This window comes from Capricornis sumatraensis, chromosome 22 (assembly GCF_032405125.1).
Source record: "Capricornis sumatraensis isolate serow.1 chromosome 22, serow.2, whole genome shotgun sequence".
Taxonomy (NCBI): domain Eukaryota; kingdom Metazoa; phylum Chordata; class Mammalia; order Artiodactyla; family Bovidae; genus Capricornis; species Capricornis sumatraensis.
The window spans coordinates 36,924,380-36,944,114 of NC_091090.1; the positions used below are offsets into that span (position 1 = coordinate 36,924,380).

The 19,735-nt window shown below is 42.7% G+C and overlaps 1 protein-coding gene across 1 annotated transcript; it reads right to left on the reverse strand.

The window, feature by feature from the left end:
• Positions 1 to 570: 570 nt before the first annotated feature.
• Positions 571 to 11,820, reverse strand: NRSN1 (neurensin 1). The gene is made up of 2 exons (XM_068961100.1): positions 11,632 to 11,820; positions 571 to 969 (listed from the first exon to the last, which is right to left on the reverse strand). Exons 1-2 carry the CDS (start codon positions 11,818 to 11,820, stop codon positions 571 to 573), a joined length of 588 nt encoding a protein of 195 aa, XP_068817201.1.
• Between the last annotated feature and the right edge of the window lie 7,915 nt (positions 11,821 to 19,735).

Below are 19,735 nucleotides of genomic sequence, written 5' to 3' on the forward strand. Positions count from 1 at the left end.
ACCCCATGAATTGCAGCACGCCAGGCCTCCCTGTCCATTTCTGATCTTAAGGTCTCATATTATGTTAGAGCTAAAAGACCAATGTTTGGGTCAAAATCAGGGAATTTGATTTTTCTATGAACACACACGACAGTATCTTACATGTAGTGAGACCAGGAATAGAAGGCAGCACCACACAGGAAAGGTTAGAAAATTAGAAAAAACAACACAGGAAAGTAAAATGGACCACGTTAGCCATTGGTAGGCTGGTCTGAACTGTTGAGTGCTTTCCAAGAACACGGGAAATGTCACAAAGTCACACTGTGTGAGAGAGGAGATCCAGAGAGCTCCTGGTGGGCACCCAGCCGCACCTCTTTAGGCAGCTGGGTGCATGTGCCCACGCTGGCCCACTGCATCAAGGGTCCCCAGGGCCACTGAATGGAATGAGCCTGAGCTCAGTCACCACTCTGCCCACTGTCCAGCACAGCTCTGGGGCAGATCAACGCCAAAGCCTTGTCATCTCCCAAACTGGCCTGCTCCCTTGCAACACTGGGTGTAAATTAGAGAGGGGAGGGTTGGGTGGAAAAAATTTCAGGTAGCCGCTAAGGGCTGGACATTGTGAACCCTGGACAAAGTGACTGGTATCTTTGTTTCTCCCGGGCCTGGAGCTCTTGTGATAGGCTGAGTGTGGGCCTTGATGTCTGCGATTCGCTCTTTAAACCTTTGCTGAAGGAATTTCTCTTCTTTGGAGTAGCTTTTTGCTAACACTGACATCAGCAGGCACCCTGCCATGGATGTGCCCCCTATGCAGAAGAGCACGGCGCCCGCCAGCTGGCACATGTCAAGGGCTCCGTTAAACTGGACAGCATGCGTGTCCACCACCACGAAGTTGGCCTCGCCAAAGGCTTCGATTTTGGGGGGCACAAGAAAGCCCACTGCCAGGACAGTCAATCCGAGAATCACGAAGACTGTGCCTGAGATGAGTCCGACCTAGAGAAAGACACAAATAAGATAGAGTGAATGTGGTACTTCAGCTCCCTAGGGCAGGGCGGGTCTTGTTTGAAAGGAGAGATTTTTCCCAGTTGGAAGCCGACGTGATTTTCTTTTTAAAAAAGAAGATGAAAGGAGGACTTTTCTGATTTTGATACCAGCCAGGTGCTGCCTCACTGACTTGATTTTTCCTTCGAGTTTTCTGTTTGTCTGATGCTCTGCAGTTGACAAAACCCCTTTGGCTTATGTTGTCTCATTTGGTCTTGAGCAAGAGAAGAGCAGCCCCATACCTAAGAGCTGGCATCACTCTACCTACCAGAAGCTGGCCTGGGACCCCCATGGGTGCCATGTTGTTCTGTTGGCACCATCAACCTCGCAGAACCTCAACATCAGACAAGCTCATTCTGTACTCATGACGAAGTGGGACAAACCAAAACCACTTCACAATTTTGTCTAAGCACAGACAAAAACAAGGTCATTTACAAATCAGAAAATGCTATGCTCTTCCCACCCTGCATAATATGAATGATTGTTGATTCTTTACCAATTACAGTTTTATTTAGTCTTACTCTAGTCTGCCATGGAGAAGGAAATGGCAACCCACTCCAATATTCTTGCCTGGAGAATCCCAGGGACAGAGGAGCCTGGTGGGCTGCTGCCTATGGGGTTGCACAGTCGGACATGACTAAAACAACTTAGCAGCAGTCTGCTCTTGGGATAGATAAGATTTATTATCTTATACCTAATCATAGAATTGTCCCTGATAATCCAAAGTAAACTCTGGTTTCTGTAGACCCTTCAGTCTCCCATGCCTACCCCACCCCCCTCAAATCACCCAACCAAAGCCCACACCCTACAATCCTTTCTCACATTCTCTTATTGAAATGCCCTTTGGTGTCATTTTCTCTCACTGTGATGAGCAATACACTCAACTTGCTCAACACAGAAGTGTGTTCCTGGTGATTTTGGCTGGAGGCCATTGACAGTGTGGAACAACTCACCCTTTCTCCAAGTTGGTGGAGAAAGAACCATGATTACCAGTTAAAGGCAAGGGAATGTAGCCTCTTGGAGGGTAGATCACTGCCCCAAGGAGGGGCAGGGAGGACAGAGAGTGAGTAGCACAGGATGGGCTAGAAGCCACAGGTCTGACCCCAGGCCAGTGCTCTTTCTCCTCTAATACATAGCTGTTTGGACTTTACTTGTGCAGAGGTTGAGAAACATTAAGAGCAGCAGATGGAGATGAAACTGCATTAGCTCAAGTTCCAATTAAGTGTAACCCACTGAAGATGGAGAGTGATATACCATTTGGCGGTTTAAGCTCAGAGGTTTGGAATGAACAGACTCAGGCTTGGATTCCAGCACTGCCAACTAGTACTTGAATCGTAAAAGGAAAGCTACTTACACACTCTCATTAACTTTCCCATTTATAAAATGATAAATGATAATAGTACCTACCTCATAAAGTTGTGAGGACTGAATGAGAGCATGCATGAAGGCTTTCAGCCCTGGGCCTGGCTAAGTCACGCATTGCAATAAGTAGCTATTACTACTATTATTTGGAAATGTGCCTCTTGTAAAATTATGCTACACTGGCAAGAGCATTGCAACAATCTGTCAGTACTTGGGATAAAGAACAGCTAATATAGCTTATTTTTTAAACACATTTTTCATTTCCTCCTGTTCCTAATTGCTTTTAGTTAGAATGACAAGGTTGGAAAAATAACCAAATGCAGAACACCATTTAATCTTGAACATCTAAAGTATATTTATCTAACTTACTTATTATAATTCAAGGAAATACACCTCATTAGATACTTCTTTAGTAGAAAGTTGGGATAACAGAAGGAAAACATTCGTAAATCCATCACTCTAACAAAGAGGGGAGGAGAGCTAATGTTAGTGAGCACTGATCATGACCCAGCCACTGTGATTGTCTCTTAATCCTCACTAGCGTCTCATGAGATGTAGATATTTTTACCCCTATTTCACCTATAAGAAACTGAGGTTTATAGGGTTGAAGAAACATAGTTCAAAGTCCTTTTATTAAGCAGGTGGTGTGACTGGACTCGATCAGCTCTGTGTGACTTCTAAGCCCCACTTCCCACTTTCATTCTTCCATGAGACTTCGCCAACTGATATTTTGTACATTACCTTTACTATTTAAAAAAAAAATTACAATAGAGTTTGTCACCATATATAAACAAATTTCCATTATGTAATTCTGTAAAGAAACTGAAAAACAAGAGTCAGTCGTCTGAAAAAAAGTATTCTACATAAGATATAAGTATTGCAGGAAAAATTGGGTTGTAAAATATCACATTTTGGATGGCTTTCTACATTTTTCCAAGAATGGTGGCAAATCAATTCACCTTCAAAGACTAACCGTTATTTATAATGTTTAAAAAATGACTCATGTTGGAAAATTCTGAATGCCCAAACTAAATTAACTTAAATATCCATGGTGACATGCTTTGTATGTCACTAAATTACCTCCCTCCTCAAGAACTGGCACTAATTCTCCAAAATTGAGGGCAGCAAAAACGTATCCATCTTCGTTTCTAAGGTTCTTAAGAGCAAGGGAGGCCAGGGCGCTCCGTCTTCTATTTCTGTCCTGTCTCTCTGCAGCAGTCAGTCTAGTCTTGCGCCCAATAAATATTCCTGATGGACTAACTTAAACCACCAGGCCGCTGAACTTGGAGCCAGGTGATTGATTCTCAGAGCAGTTTGCTTCTCAACCGAGCAGTGTTTTATAGATTAAAATCTACTCTTGGAAAATCAGTCAGAAGCTAAAAGGCAAACTATGCCTTGCAGATGGCAGAACTGCTCACTTCAAGAACTGGAAAGTGGCTGGCCTCCCTGAGCCTTGCCCCGGTTCCCGGTTGGAGAGAGAGGCTTGCCATCTGTGGAGGGGAGCATGACGTAATGAATAGTACGTAATCCCCAGGATTCTGAGGGTGCCACCAGTGCAAGTCTAATGAGGATCTCCAAAAGAGGCGCCCAGAGAGTGACTCCAAACCTGTTCAACCACATCAGGAAGAGCTTGGGGTGGTAGACACAAAGGAGAAACACTGAGAACACTGAGAGCGTCATAGTGGTGAGGAGGGATACTGAGATACATCAGTGTAATCCTGGTGCCATCTAAGCGTGCTGAATGGAATAAGAAAGAACTTTGGAGTGATGCCATACAGTATCAAAAAATTTGTCTCTAGACGTGGCTCTGACTTGAAGTAGTTCTAGGTCTAAGAGAAAAGAGGTTCTATTAAATAAAGTTTAAGAAAGGCAACACAGGCTTTTCTTTTAAAGGTTCTAAGAGAGTAAACCAGCTCTGTTTGGGGTCATGCAAAAGTCTTGCAGGGCTGCTGGGAGAGGGGCTGCCCAGAGTAGCTGGGTGCTGTGGGATGGTTAAGTCAACACCCCTAGTGAGAGAGAAGGGCCTCTCCAGGTGATGACACACTGACTATAGAGACAGCAGCAAGGGCAGTTTTCCCTGGAGAAGGAAATGGCAACCCATCCAGTATTCTTGCCTGGGAAATCCCATGGACAGAGGAGCCTGGCGGGCTACAGTCTATGAGGTCACAAAGAGTCGGACATGACTGAGCGACTATACACAAGGGCAGTTTTTGTGCTGTGACTTCTGATGACTCTGTTGACTCTGGGGAGGAGTGGTGAAAACCCAGTCTCTGCTGCTGGAAAGGAGGACTGGACAGGGAAGAGAGCTCGGATTCCAGAAATTCTGCTGCTGGGGGCTGCGAGCCAGAAACTGCTGTTATTTTGACCAACGTCCCCTTCATTGTTCTGTCTGTGAGCTGATGAGATCTGAAAATGCAGTTTACTCCAAGAAGCAGAGCTGGCAGCAGGAGCAAGGCAGCTGTTCTGGCAGAGAGGAGGCAGTCATGACTGTTGGAAGCCAGAACCAGCGTGGCAGGGAAGAGCAGCATGTGGGGGGAAATTGCTGGATGGAGCTAAATGTGAAAGGAGCCATCTGGATTTGAGGTAAAATCCAGAAGAGGTGCAGCAAGAGTGAAGATGGGCTTTCCTTCATCCTCCTCTGCCCCGAGGGCTGCGGCTGACCTCTCCTTAGCAGCACCTGAGCTCAGAGTGGTGTCCCCTGCCAGACTGATGGCAGATTCTAACTCATCTGGCCTGACCCTCTTGTAGGGACACTGAGATTTACAAAGCAATGACCAACGCGAGGCTGGGATCCAGATCCTTCTGTGTAGGCCTCCCCTGGTACAATTTCCACAGCCCTTCTGGGCAGCGGGATCCCTGACTAGATCCTCTAGCTCTGTCCCTCTGGCCAGTCAGCACATTCAATCACTTCCATCTTCAAAAGCTATTCCAGAACCCTGCGTTCCCCCCTAACTACTGCTTGAACTCATTCCTACCCTTGGCAGAAAAGCTTAGTCCTCTACCATTGCACTGAAACCCGTTTCTCTGAGGTCACTGATGACCTCCCAAATGTCAAATCCAATTTTTCTTCTCCATGGGTATATCCTGTAGTCAGTGATTTTCAGTGCTCAGGCTTTCTTAAGACCATCACCAATGGTTTTCCCTGACACATTTCTCTCTTGCATCCACGTCTACATCTTGAACGACTCACTCTTAACCTGCTTTGCCAGAAACTCCTAAATTATTGGTGTTCCCCAGGGTTCCAGCCCTGACTCACATCGCTTACTCAATATGTTCTCTCTACGGTTTAATTTTGTGGCCACAGTTTCAACTCCCACCTATATACCAATGGCTTCCAAATCTCCAGCTCCAGTCTAGCTTTCTCTCCTGGGCTGTAGCCCCATATTTATGATAGTCAATGGGAGGGTCTACACAAAGATGACCCAAAGGCTCTTCAAATTCCAAATATTCAAAATCACATTTTCTTCTTTTCTGCTTAATTTCTCTGCATTCCTGCCATCCACCCATTCACTGAGTCCTTCCTCATGCTGGTAGTCAATGGACAATTAAATCCTGTTAATTCTACCTCATCAGATTCTCTTGAATCTTCTCTCTCCACCACCACAGCTGCGCTAATGGTAACAGAGCGCTATTAACTCTCGCCCATGTCATTGCAACAGCATTCTGATCGTCCCCCTGGCTGGGCTCGTCTTTCCTCATCCATTTTTCACATGCCATCTGAGAAAAATGCTTTTTAGAAAATAATACCACGTGGTTTCCTCTTAAGGGATTTCCTTATTCATTTTTAGCAAGACTTTGCAAAGAAATCCAAGATGTAGGCTTAAATTCTGATTTAGCTTATTCAGAATAAGGGGGGAATCTGGAGAGACTGGAACAGGAAGGAGGGGGGTCTAGGGAAATGGGAGAGGTACCGGGATCATTTTCACTCTTACCAAGTCTGGGGAGGAAACAGTCTTGCCTTGTACCTGCCCACTGCTGTTGAACATCCTTTGAAAGTGAAGGGCTTAGTCGTGTCCGACTCTTTGTGACCTCACGGACTATAGCCTCCGTCCATGGGATTTTCCAGGCAAGAGTACTGGAGTGGGTTGTCATTTCCTTCTCCAGAGGATCTTCCCAACCCAGGGATCGAACCTGGGTCTCCCACATTGTAGGCAGATGCTTTACCGTCTGAGCCACATCCTTTGGGAAATTTCTCATATCGGCTGAGGAGCAGGATAATCCTGGGGTGAGGGAAGAACGATTGGGGTGAGAAGACTGCTTCCATTAGTTCATACCTGCTGTATTTTGGCTGTTTGCTGCACAATGATAGTGGCAGCAGTCTTAGTCAAGGTCAAGTGCAAGGATGAAAAAGAAAAACTCTACGCCAGCCTGTTAGGTTCTCGGCCAGAGGCAGTGGGTGGCAGGGGGTAGGTGGGAGCGTGTCACGCAGGCTTTTGCAGACCCCAGCAGTTGCAGGCACTGGGAAGGCTAGCAGTGCCAGAGGCAGTCATGCAGGCATCTAGAATGTGAGGCCCAGAGCGTGGGTATAACACTGTGTGTGTGTGGTGTGGTGCTGATGGGGTGAGGCCGTTTGTTCCTGGTTGTGAGTCGACCTTCCCAAGAGTCTTGATTTATTCCCGTACCCTCTCACTGTACTCAATCAAGCTGGAAGGTTCTGGAGACACTTCTACTTCACCTTTCAAAGTCTCTGGGATCCAGCTCTTGTATACACTCCCATGTTCTTCTCTTGGTTCATCTCTTGGCCTCTGTGCTCCACCCTTAGCCCAGCCACACTGAACTGCTGGCATCTCCCAAGCCTGCCATCTTCTCTCACGATGCAGCTTCTGCAAGGCGTTTCTTTCTCTTGGGAAGGATGCCCTGTTCCTGTGAACTCCTCTGTGGAGTCACTTCCTCCCCAGGCTACATCAGGTTCTCCCTGCCCCAAACCCTGGGCTCCCAGTAAGCACTGCGATGCTGTCACAGTGGATTGTAACAATCTCTGTACACAACCATCTTCCTTATTTGACTGTGAACTCTGTCAGGTCAAGGCTATACCTTATTCACAAGCAAAGAAATGTCGTGTTCACAACTGAACCCAGAGCCTTGTGCATGGTAGACATATAAATATATATATATATATATATATATATATATATATATTTTTTTAAAAGAACAGCATTGTGGAACAAGGTTATGTCATTCCATGGATAGAGCAAAGCTTCTTTGGGACCCCATGGACTGTATGGACTGTAGCCTTCCAGGCTCCCCTGTCCATGGAATTCTCCAGGCAAGAATACTGGAATGGGTTGCCATTTCCTTCTCCAGGGAATCTTCCCAATCCAGGGACTGAATCCAGGTCTTCCTTCCTTGTAGGCAGATTCTTTACCATCTGAGCCACCAGAGAAGTCCCATAAAGTTTCTAACTCAAGCCCGACTGATTCCAGTCTCCATTCTCATTAAGCCCCCTCCCATTGTTGCCCACACTAAGGAGCTGGCTCAGCAGCAGAGTCCTGCTGAGGCTCTGTGAATGTGGCCCCAGTGAGAGACCCCTGTGGCCTTAGCAACACTATAGTGGAAGAGGGGTCAGGGGCAGCCCACATCTTGAACTACTTATAAGATGCAGTTTGAAATGAAAAAAAAAAACATAAAAAAGAATCATAATGGAAACATGCATAATCAGTGCCTTTCTCTGTGTTGATACCAAGTACTTCACACATTCGCTGGCAAGAGTTCCCTTATATTCTCTAGGAGGCAACCCAGGAGTGGCTGGGGTATTCCCTTGGTAGAGATGAGGTCTCTAAGACAATCCATTCTTGGGTATTTCTGGTTGACTGTAGGCTTCTCAAAGCCCTGCCTGGTATTTTATGATTAGGATGTGAGTTTAGGATTTGGATTTTGCTGGCATATAACCTCTATGAGGCCATGGATGTTTGCTCGGCTTTATTCTCTGAACTAGGTCCAGTACTACAGGGAACAAATATTTTTGGATCTTGTTTGTGTGAAACAGAAGAGAGAAAATACTGAAATCTGAATTCTGGGGTTGGTAATTTACTGAGAGTTCTTTATTGTAAATCCATACCCATATATTATTTGATGGATTTATAGCTTCACAAATCGTATAACCACTAGTGCTTTGGAACCACCAGCACTTGCAATATTCTGTATGTCAGAGGCATTTTAGGCTCTTGGCACAACAGACCTGTCAGGCAAATATTTGTTTTTTTGACACATAGAGAAGCAACCACCCACTTATCTGGGTAAATACAAGATGTGCCAAGCTTGGCTGTGTATTTCACTGGTCCAGGCCAGTACCAATTCCTCAGAGGTAACACTTGTACAGAATAAAAAGTCTGGCTTGACCAATTATAATACAGGGAACCTGCCAGTAGTAAGATTTTGAATCAACAGAGGTCTTGGGTAAACCATAGTAACAACTACATTACCCAATATTTTACTTATTAACTAAATTTCCAGTTTTATTTCTATTTCAGACCTCAGTGTTCCATATGACATCTGATAATAAGAGCGAATACATCAAATGCTTATTGAGTATCTGCCAGACATTGTACTAAGCTCTTTTCATATGTTATCTTACTTAACTCTCACAAGTGTGTGGCAGGTATTATACGTATCACTGTTAGAGGCTCATTAAGGTTAAGTTTCTCATGTTCGTGCTTAGCCATGTCCAACTCTTTGTGACCCTATGGACTGCAGCCCGCCAGGCTCCTCTGTCTGTAGGATTTTCCAGGCAAGAATACTGGAGTGGGTTGCCATTTCCTCCTGTAGGGGACATTCCTGACCCAGGGACCAAACCCACATCTCCTGCATTGGTAGGTGGATTCTTTACCACTGAGTTACCTGGTATAATAGTTATAGCTATTAAATGAAAAAGTTGAGATTTGAATCCATGTCAGCCGAGTAATTGATGTCTTTGAACTGTGGTGCTGGAGAAGATTCCTGAGAGTTCCTTGCACAGCAATAAGCTCAAACCAGTCAATCTTAAGGGAAATCAACCCTGAATACTCATTGGAAGGACTGATGCTAAAGCCGAAACTCCAGTATTTTGGTCATTGATGTGAACAGCCGATTCACTGAAAAGTCCCTGATGCTGGGAAAGATTGAGCACAGAAGGAGAAGAAGGCATCAGAGGAAGAGATGGCTGGATGGCATCACCTATACAATGAACATGAACCTGGGCAAACTTCAGGAGATGGTGAGGGACAGGGAGGCCTGGCGTGCTGCAGTCCATGGGGTCACAAAGAGTCACAAATGACTGGACAACTGAACAACAGCCGAGGACAGAGTCCATGCTTATAATCGTTACTTTGTTAACTGCCTCTTGTTGAATTCTATTGCCAGTACATTGGAGGTTTATGTCAGTATCAGTGTCTAAATTTCTGTGATATTTTGGGAGAAAGTTGGGGATGATTGGCAATCTCTAAAACACAGAATTATAGACTGGAGGGAATCTGAGGCATCATCTAAAGCTGAACCTTCTCAGTAGCCCTTCCTACATCCTTGTCCTTTTCCTGATTTATAAACGTTGTAACATCCAATGCCTTCTTCTCTTTTATGTCTGTACTCTCTTCTTGGATGACCTTTTCTAGTCTGGTACCTTATATACATTCTATAGGTCAGTGACTCCCAATTCGGGAGCTGAAGACTGGTATATTTAAATACTTCTGTAGATCTCCACTTGTGTGACTAATAGGCACCTCCAATGTGGTGCTCTTGTTTAGTCACTAAGTCGTATCTGACTCGCCAATGTAGCAATGCCAAAATCAAACTCTTGGTTCATCACCCAGCCCACTGCTTTCCTGGTGTTCGCCATCCCAGTGAGTTATAACATCATCCACTAAAGATCTCAGGCTACAAGTCTTGGAGTCAGGCTTGACTCTTCTTTCTCTTCTGTCTAATTCACCAGTGTTTCTTAACAGCTGGCCTTCAAACTTCATGTTAAATCTGACTACACTTTGCCATCTCCATTAACACCATCCTAATCTAAGCCACTATTATCTCTTGCCCCTGGGTACTTCAACAGACTCTTAAATAATGTAGCTACTTCTATCTTTGTGTTCTGTAATTTATTTTCTGTGCTATAGCCACAATGATCCTGCTAAAATATTGGTCAGGTTGCATCACTCATCTACTTGAACATTCTGGTGGCTTCTTGTGTCTCTCAAGGGGAAAGCCAAAGTCTTCACAATCACCTCTGAAGCTCCATGCAAATCATCTGTGTCCTGTCATTTTTTCTGAATTTGTCACCTGTTCTTTCCTCCCTCTCATTCCTCTCCACCCAGACTGGATCTCTTGATGTTTTCCAAACACACCAAACTTGTTCCCATTTCAGAGCTTTTGGACTTGCTATTTTCCCAGCTGAGAATGACCTTCAGCCAAATTATTTTATGGTTTCCCCCCTCAGCTTATCGTGGTATTTGTTCAAAGGCCATCTTCTCTGAAAGGTTTTCTGTGATCAGCATAACTAAATATCAGTTCTCTATCCTTCCTTAGCCTCTTATTCTGATTTAGTTCTCTTCATAGCACTTGCCACTATTATTCTTGCTACTTGCAAGACTAAAACTTGCTACTTGCTACTATTATTGTGTGGTTTATTTGTTTATGGTATGTTTTCCATGACAGATTGTAAATTTTGTAAGGGCAGGGACTTTTTCTTCTCCCATTTACCGCTTTAATTTCCAGCTCTTCGCAACTCTTTGAATGGAGTAGGTACTCACTAATTACATACTGAATGATTGAATTTCTTGTCCAGCAAGTCTGCTACCTTTCAAGGAAGCTGAAGCTCATAGAACTTTATGACCATATATCTAGTGGAAGTAGGGCAGGTAGACTGACCACTGTATTATGCCTCAGCATTAACTCTCTCCAGTACTCAACTATTTCTTTTAATAATAATTATTGTAACTTTTAAAATGATACCATCCAAACCTGTAGGGGAGGCTTAAAGCATGTTTTGCCTTTGAATGGCTTTCATAGTTGGTGAATTTATGTGGCACATGAATAACAGTAGCAAAAATAATAATGATGGCGATTATACTTATTTACATTTCACCTGAAAATCAACAACTGTGCTGTGTTTAGAGGCTTTCTTCCCAAGATTTACAGTCTCCTTTCCTAAGAAAGAAAACTGCACTTAGTGTCACCAAGAGGAATGCACATACAGAACCCCAGATCTCTCTGTTCTCTGCAGCTGAATTACTTACCGTATGAAACGACTTCTCCATTTCCTGAGTTAAATCCGTGCTCTTTACTTACCTTCCAGAATACTGAGCTCCACCTGTTGGGTGATCTCTGGATCTGGAAATCATCCTCATACTCCCAGATGGAAGTGGTACAGTCCTCATAGAACTGGTGCAGGTAGGACCGGACTCCGTAGCGCTGGCGCCCGGCCTCTGTAGCAGCCTGTGCCTGCCTGGACCCACAGACGTTGCTGCAAGAACTCATCCTTCTTGGCTGGAATGACAACATCCACAGGCATCAGCCCAATGAGCTCTGGCCTCAGGATCAAAAGGCATATTAAAGGTAAGAACCAGGCTGAATAATGTCAGCCTAATTGAACAATGCTCTTTTTCTGGGCAGAAAAGATACCTTTAAAGACTTGTCTTTCTTACCCAAGCTGGTCTTCTTTACTGAATGCAAAATCCCCCCAAACACTCAGTGACCTGAACTGGTTCTCCATAAGTGAAATGAGACATTAACAGTGCAGCACACTTAGATGATGCAAAAATTTAAGCAGGAAGCGCATGAGAAATGCAGCAAGGAAGCTGAGATTTTCCGTTGTCTTGACAAGAAATCTTCATTCTCAGAATCCAGTAGTGTTTTCACTTTCATGTTAAAGAATTAGGCAGGAATGCTCACTTGCTACAGATGAAATTTGTCTTGGACTGTCCTTTTCAATGCTTAACCGTGTTCCCTTGTGGAAGCTACATGGTGTTACGTAGCAGTTTGAAATTCTGCCTTTGGATCTCATGTATCTTCTCCTAACAATGGAGAAGTTGTACAGAAGCTTCATTAAAAAGTTGCTGAGCAATTTGTGCTTCATACTTCATTAATCACAAATGGCTTGGTCAATAATTAACACCTCACTGACTCTAACTCCAGATATTTCAGGCATTATTTGTTGATACATCTGATTACATGCGATGCTAGTGCATAATGTAGAGAGTAGACCTGCTTTTTACTATTTCCATTTAGTGTCCACTATAAATAAAAATTCATGTAACTGTTTAATGAAACTAAGCTCTAGGTAGGTTGTTCAGGATGCTGCCTTCTTCAGATGGAAATTTCAATTTAATTTGGTCTAATTTGACCTTAAAGAGAGGCATTTGTTATTAATACATGGCAAAAACAGACAAACAAGGCATTACTGAAGGACAGAAATTTTGGTAAGAGAATTCTCATTCTGTTTTTTCTTTAGTTTTCTGATCTCCATATAAGCAGACCAATAGGTAGCTGGAAATGTGAAATACTTTTTTAGATTTTTCAATTATCCTTTAGACGGTTTTCCCTGTATGGGCACAGTTTAAAATCTAGATAATTTTCCCTGTCTCAACGTGACAAAGCAAGGAACAACATTCAAAGGTATCTTCCTACTGGACCAGGGTTTCTCAGGACCTACGTTATATAATACAATAAAAAGACACATTAAGTGTTTTCAATTACTTGTCATGAAACCAAAGCAGTATTGTTTATATACAAGAAAAACTTAATCTAAAATTCTAGGAGGTGTTCCTGTGTGGCCACTTAGTTTGGTTGGATATTATCATGGGGCTAAAAGCAAAGTTGAACCAAGGGATTCACTGACCCATAGCCACAAAGTGAACCCTTGAGAATAGCTTGCAACTGTGTGCTCTCAGCCACAAGTGGGTTTTGGCTAAAAGTTGTAGTCAGATTCAGGAAAATATGGCCCTGATCTTAGAAAAAAGATGCAAACAGGTGTCACTGATGGTGACTGATGACCTCATCTCTTTAAGTGTTGGTCAGTGTTACGTTTAGTGCCTGCCTTCCAGTGGCTTCTTCCTGTCTCAGGTCCAATTACCTTCTAAAGAAATCAACCAGGAGGAGAGAGCAGGGAAAGAAATTTGTGTGTGTGTGTGCGCGCTTGCTTTTTAACATTTCAGAAGGATATTATTTTGTAACAATATCAAGATTTCAGAGTGTATTCTGCCTGATTAGAGCAATAACATCTAATAGACCAAATTCTTTTGTTAACCTAGTTTTCATATTATAAATGCTAGGATGACCTCTTTAGTACCTTTTATTTCATGCTTACACAATGAAGATGATTAATAAGAGCCTATTAGTGATATTGTGATATAGAAGTAGAATAATTTTAAAGGCACTTTCTTCTAAGACATTCTAACAAACTTTCAGTCAAGGGAAGAAGGGATTAGTATTACTAAGTCTGCTTTGTCATTGAGGAAATTGAGGCATAGAAAAGTTATCTACTAAAGGTTATATGAGTCAGGGAGTAGATGAAAGATGACAAAACAATAAATGGGAGTATGGATTGATTAACAGATTTGCATAATCAGAACCAGCTCATGCAAATACATATGCTCAGGTTTTCTATAAAGCAGTAGAGACTTTAACATTAAAAAAGGCCAAAAATAGATATGATAGGTATAAAAAATTCCCTCATAACAGTAGTAAGAGTTATCTTCCTTTGATGCTGAAGTTGTCCTTTCTCAGGATTTAGCTTTGGTGCAGAGCAGGACCTTGTGGCATACTGGAGTCATTCCCTGCACAGCTTGTTTCCAGAGCTCTAGGTTAAATGTTTCTGCTTTAGAGGATGAGACCCAGCAGTCCAACTTGGCTGAACACGATATGGGTAACATCATAAAAGAGAGAGAAGGTGTCATAAAACAAATGCTTTTGAGCTTGAGTGATAGATGGCTCTACTCTAAGTCAGAATGGATTTTCAGTGATGTTAGATACATTTCAGAAGAGAAATGCCAAGGAGTCTTATTCTCTTCTCCGGGCATACAAAGTACAAGGACATGGCTTTGGTTGTGACAGCCACACAGAGCAGAGAAAGGGCTCTAATGCTAGTTCTTGATCTGCAGCTTACTGGTATTGACATCTTAGGCAAGCTTGGTAACCTCTCTGGGCTATGGTTTCATCATCCTGAAAATAAGATGGCTGGACCTGATGACCTCTAATTCCTTCCAGATGTAGTTTTTTCAGGAGACTTTGGCCATGAATTTACAGAATGAGTTGATTTTTGTTGGATAAACAACTAGGTTTGGGAATTTCCCTCCTCCTCCCAAGTTCTGAATGATTGGTTGTTAGAGTGGTTTATTATCATATGCGTGAAGCTTCAGTTTAAAAGAGCATATAAGCTACTAGTTAGATTAGTTACTTGGTATTCAGGAGACTGAACAGTTGTGTGTTTGTTTAATGTTATTTCAGTAGAGGTAGTCCCTGGGTTTCATACATCTTTCCAAACATATCATTTGTTAGGATTCACTCTTATAGGAGATGGATCACTTGGTAGAACATGATTTTTAAAATATGACATGTTATAGTAGAAATTTTGCACCTACAAAATCTCAACAGAGAGTTATATTTCTCATAGGAAAGTCAGTAACTTTTTGTCCTAGTGTAGAAAATGTCACAGTTATACTTGGTTGATTGACACCTCCAATATTATAAAGAGGATACACAAGGTCATTTCACAACATCACTTTAAAAGCTGGGTGATGATTACATGATAAAGTAAAATTGAGAAGAAAGTGATGGTATGTGCAAAGGCACTTTAGCTTGTCTTAGCATTTATTTAATGAGTAAGGTTTCATGAGGATTCTGGTTTGTGTTTTGATAGGTATAGTAGCATCAGCAAAAACAGTAATGTTAAATCTATGACTGTTGCTAAGTGATGGATCCTAAAGGGGCTCCTTTCTTTAGAGAAAGCTTTAACATCCCAAGAAGTGTATGCATAGGGAAGGTGAGTGAAAATAGTCTCTGATAGTGTATTTAAGTGAGTCCTTACGAGTATTCATTTCATACACATTCTAGAGAAGCCTGCTACATCCTCACTGCCAGCATGGCCTTCATGATGGAGAACAAGCAACGTTAGTGTCTGGCTACTTGGTCATCTATGGAGTGGGAACTGCCTTCATTCTTCCAGAAGGACTTTCTGGGTGTGGATAAGTGAGGATACATCCATAGTCTTCTTCTTTTTCTTGTATATGGTATCTATCTTAACTGTTGTACATTAAATGGATATTCAATTCTTAGCAACATATCCTACCTATTATACACCAGGGACTCATAGAGACAGAAAAATCATTCCTTAACTGCCCCCACTCCCCAACTCTTCTGAGAGGCTTTCAACAGTGAGCACGATAAATATCAGCCCACTATCACTCTCTATCCCCTTATCTAGATTTGTTCATAGCACTGTGATGTGGTTTATCTGATGGTCTAATAGACTGTATACATGATAAACTGAAAACTTCTTGAGGCCAGGGACATTTTCTATCCTGTTTACCATTTTGAAATTTCTTGGCACAGAGTTCTAAGTGAGTTGGTGTGGATGACAGTCTGAGTGGTCCTTGATTTTTCATTCCTCCTTTCCTTCAGTGCTTTTAAAGCACTAGTTATATGCTAGATTATGTGAGACACTGGTTACAAAGATGAGTGGGGCACACATTTTGCTCTCAGTTGACCCTTGGGCTAGAAGAAGAAACACTTCTGAAGTAGTATGTGCAACAAAATGGGCGCTGAAACGAGGTATTTACAGCAGGAAGAAGTATAAATACTGAGAATCCCTTGAATGACTATTCAGCTAACAAACCCATGCATGTGTTACCATGATCCTTATGTGTGCCACTACACTAGATATCAGTTTTTGGAGATTTGAATTTCAGTCTAATAGGAACAGTTACTTGTTATTTTACTTGAAAAATGTTCACAGCCATGAAAATGGAAATAAGGTTTTATGCCTCATGAAGCCTTAAGAATACCAGAGACTTTATATTTCTTGTCTTCATGGTCTCCTCGAGAGAAGTGAGGGAGAAAATTGAGGCCCAAAAAGTATGAGTGTTTTCCCATGGCTCTGTGTGTGAGTCAGCTGTGAAGCCAGGCACAGGCCTTGTTCTTTTTATTCTCTTGGAGATTCAATTTTTTCATACTGTTTTTCTCTCCCATAAAATCATTCTGAGATAATGAGAGTGAAGTTCTCATTAGAGCCACTTCTGGGCCACAGATGCAAGGTATATGTACAAAGCTGATTTAGATAATTTATCCAATACCACACCAAAAGGTCAATTCACTTAAAAGAATCAGTTAGACTCAGAATGGATGCAGGATGGCATGAAAGCCTGCTAACAGCTTTTTCACTTTTAAATCAAGCATTCTGGAATTATATAAGCATGAACTTAAAACTTGAAAATGTGTTTCTACTAATGGATGATGGTTCATTCAGAGATACTTCATCGTCTTGGGACAGTGGTAGAGATTGCGGCTCTCCAGTGTTAATTTTTATTCCTTCTAAGTTAGTGGATAAGCAGTCACTCCTATAATTTTTGAAGAGGGAGAGGGGATAATGAAATGCAGTTATCTTATGACTTTCCCTCTTTGAGATGTATTTTTAAATTAGATAAAACAAAGTCCCAAACCAAAATGAGCCGAGCAAAAGAATCCATATTCACGCTAAACTTCTTAATTGGTGTGCAGATCACAAGGTGCTTACCAATTTACATGTGACAAAGTTTGAGTCTTACCTTTGAAATTTTCCTCTTCCTCTTCTTGTTGTTTACTCTTTGACCTTTCCTTTTAATGGCTCATTCTTCAAACCTAGTTAAGAATAAAAATCTCTGCAGAATGTGATCCAGATAAAAGTCTAAATTTCATAAGTCATTCTTATAACTTGTAAGGAATCATTTAACATCGACAAAAACATTGACAAAGGACTTCCTGTTCAAGAGCAGAGATAGTTTTTTTCTTTTTAGAAAAGTACAACATATTTTATAACTTTTTAATGGGCTCTCATGAGAGTTTATAAAGGAGATAATGTAAATGAAAAGGACTTTGTAAACTATAACACATTATACAAATATATTCTTATTTTGATATAATTCTATTCCATGCAGTCAATAATACCAACTAAACTGACCCACTTGTGTTTTACAAATTCTAAAGAAAAAGATTACTAGCTTCTGATAGAGAATCCAGACTTGATCTCTTTGGTGCCTGTTCCATTATAATGTAAAATAATCTTTTGCCATTGTATTTTCTAATCTATTTACATGCATTTTAGACTTATTAAGGCTCTTTGGATGATTTACTCGAGGTCGATTTTTTTACTCCTATATCCATTTTCTTCCTATCATGATCATTTTACTTTTCATCTGCCTAAGAAAAGCAGGTGCCCATGCAAGATTTAATTAAAAAGCCATTGCCAGCTCTAGAGCTATTGGTTTCCTACATTACTCTAGTCATGTGAAAGAAAATAAGAACTGGGGCGATATTTCTCAAGAGGCGTTAAGAATTCTTTCTGATGAACAGTTCCCCATCCATCTTCAGGAGAGTCTCAAAGGCTTGAGGTGGGTAAGCATGGCTGAGGCCTGAAAAACTGTTTTCAATATTTTCCTGGTTCCCTTTGTATGTACCATGGCCAAACCAACCTTCTTCAAGACATTAGTTTGTTCTGAAATTTTATTGTATTTCTGGGTCTGGATAAGTAACAGAAAACAAGTCTGTCTGTCTTTCATCTGTGCCTCTCTCTCTCATTAAGTGATCCCCCTCCCCCCTTTGTTTTAATCTGTCGTCGTCCTCTCTTTCTTTGAAAAAAATTGACTCCACACATGCCCTTCACCAGAGGCTGGCCTGGTCTGGAGTCCAAGGAGCTGTTCAAGGTGCTGAAAATATTTCTGCTACAGAGCCAGGAACCAATTAAGTAAATAAAAGCTGTTCAGCTGTGTTCTTTGAGGTCATCAGCTTTGGTCGGACCCGCACCCAACGCCCCATTCTAACAACACAAAGAAGTAGGTGCTGAGATCATATAAAAAGTCAAAGATCTTTAGATAAGGCGAAGGAGAGGAAAGGGCAAGGAGCGGATATATTCAGCCTGGAAAAGAAATCAATTCAGCTTTGCAAACCCCCAATACATATCTTTTTACTCTCATCTAATATTACAACTTTTTTTGTCTCACGGGAAAGAAACTCCTGAGTTCACCCTGTATACCTCCCAAATTCTTACATAACATAAACCACAAACCGCCAAAGAATGGAGTTGGTTACTCCTAATTTGTACATATTGGTGGATTTTAACATGCATGGATTTCATAGAGATTTGTGCCCATATAATAAACGTAGTCGAATTAGGTGTGTGTGTGCGCGTTTGCCTGTGTGTGTGTGTGCGTGTGTGTGAAAGACAGAGAATATGAATATTTGTGCATGAGGAGAGAGAAAGGAAAGAAAAAGGGAGGAGAGGGAGAAAGACAAATCGAGCCTAGAAAACCTCACCCCTGGGCTCCGCAAGGCTTTACCTGCCCCCTTGCGATCCCCTGACCCGTGGAGCAAATGCAGCCAGTTAGCCGCAGATCTCTCGCTGGGGTCCCATCGCCGCCGCCGCCGCCGCCGCCGCCGCCGCCGCCGCCGCCGCCGCCGCCGCTGCCGCTGCCGCTCCCGCCTAGCTGAACTCAGCGGGCGCGTGATTGACAGCTGGGCGTCCCGCGTGCCCGCGCATCCGAGGCCCGCGCAGCCGCTGCCGCCGCCGAAGGGGCGCGGATGTGCAGCGAGTGGGCGGGGCCTGGACTGGCCAGCCCTGCTTCCTGCCTGCGTCCCAAGTCTGGTGGTCCCTGGGCCTTCTGGAAGCCGGGGTCCTGTGCCTTGTGCAAGCGCGGGGCTGGGCACCCTCTCCATCTTGTCCAGGGCTCTCCTGCCCAGCACCATGAATGGACCTAGCAGGCACCACACGCGTATTTTTTTAGGTGGTCGGAGAGGCAGACTCACACCACCCCCATTGGTAGAGGCTTCTCCGGAGCCTATTTTTTTGTCCTTGATGAGACACGAGGTGAGGAACTGCGCGGCTGGCGAAGCGCTGTCCACCTGAAAGAACCTTTTCACTCCTGTCAGCGGTTGGACACTTTCAGTGTCTCCTCTTGTCCCTGACCCCAGGGACTTACGTGGATGAGATGGAAGAATGATGAAGAAAATGAATTAAATGATGATATTTAAGAAACACACACAAATACACGAAGGCAAACACCCTAGAAAATTACCTGTGAGCACCTCAGAAAAATGTGTGTAGGTATGGGCAGCTTAGCAGATAAATACAACGACCCCTGCTTCATGAGACTTTCTGGAGACCCCTGGTAAGTGGTCTATGATGAAAATGATCACTAAAATAGTT

Coding starts and splice junctions, on each gene's coding strand:
- NRSN1 (XM_068961100.1), bottom strand. CDS start 11,820: ATGAGTTCTTGCAGCAACGTCTGTGGGTCCAGGCAGGCACAGGCTGCT. Junction 970..11,631: donor GGAGCTCAGTATTCTGGAAG/GTAAGTAAAGAG, acceptor GTCTTTCTCTAG/GTCGGACTCATCTCAGGCAC.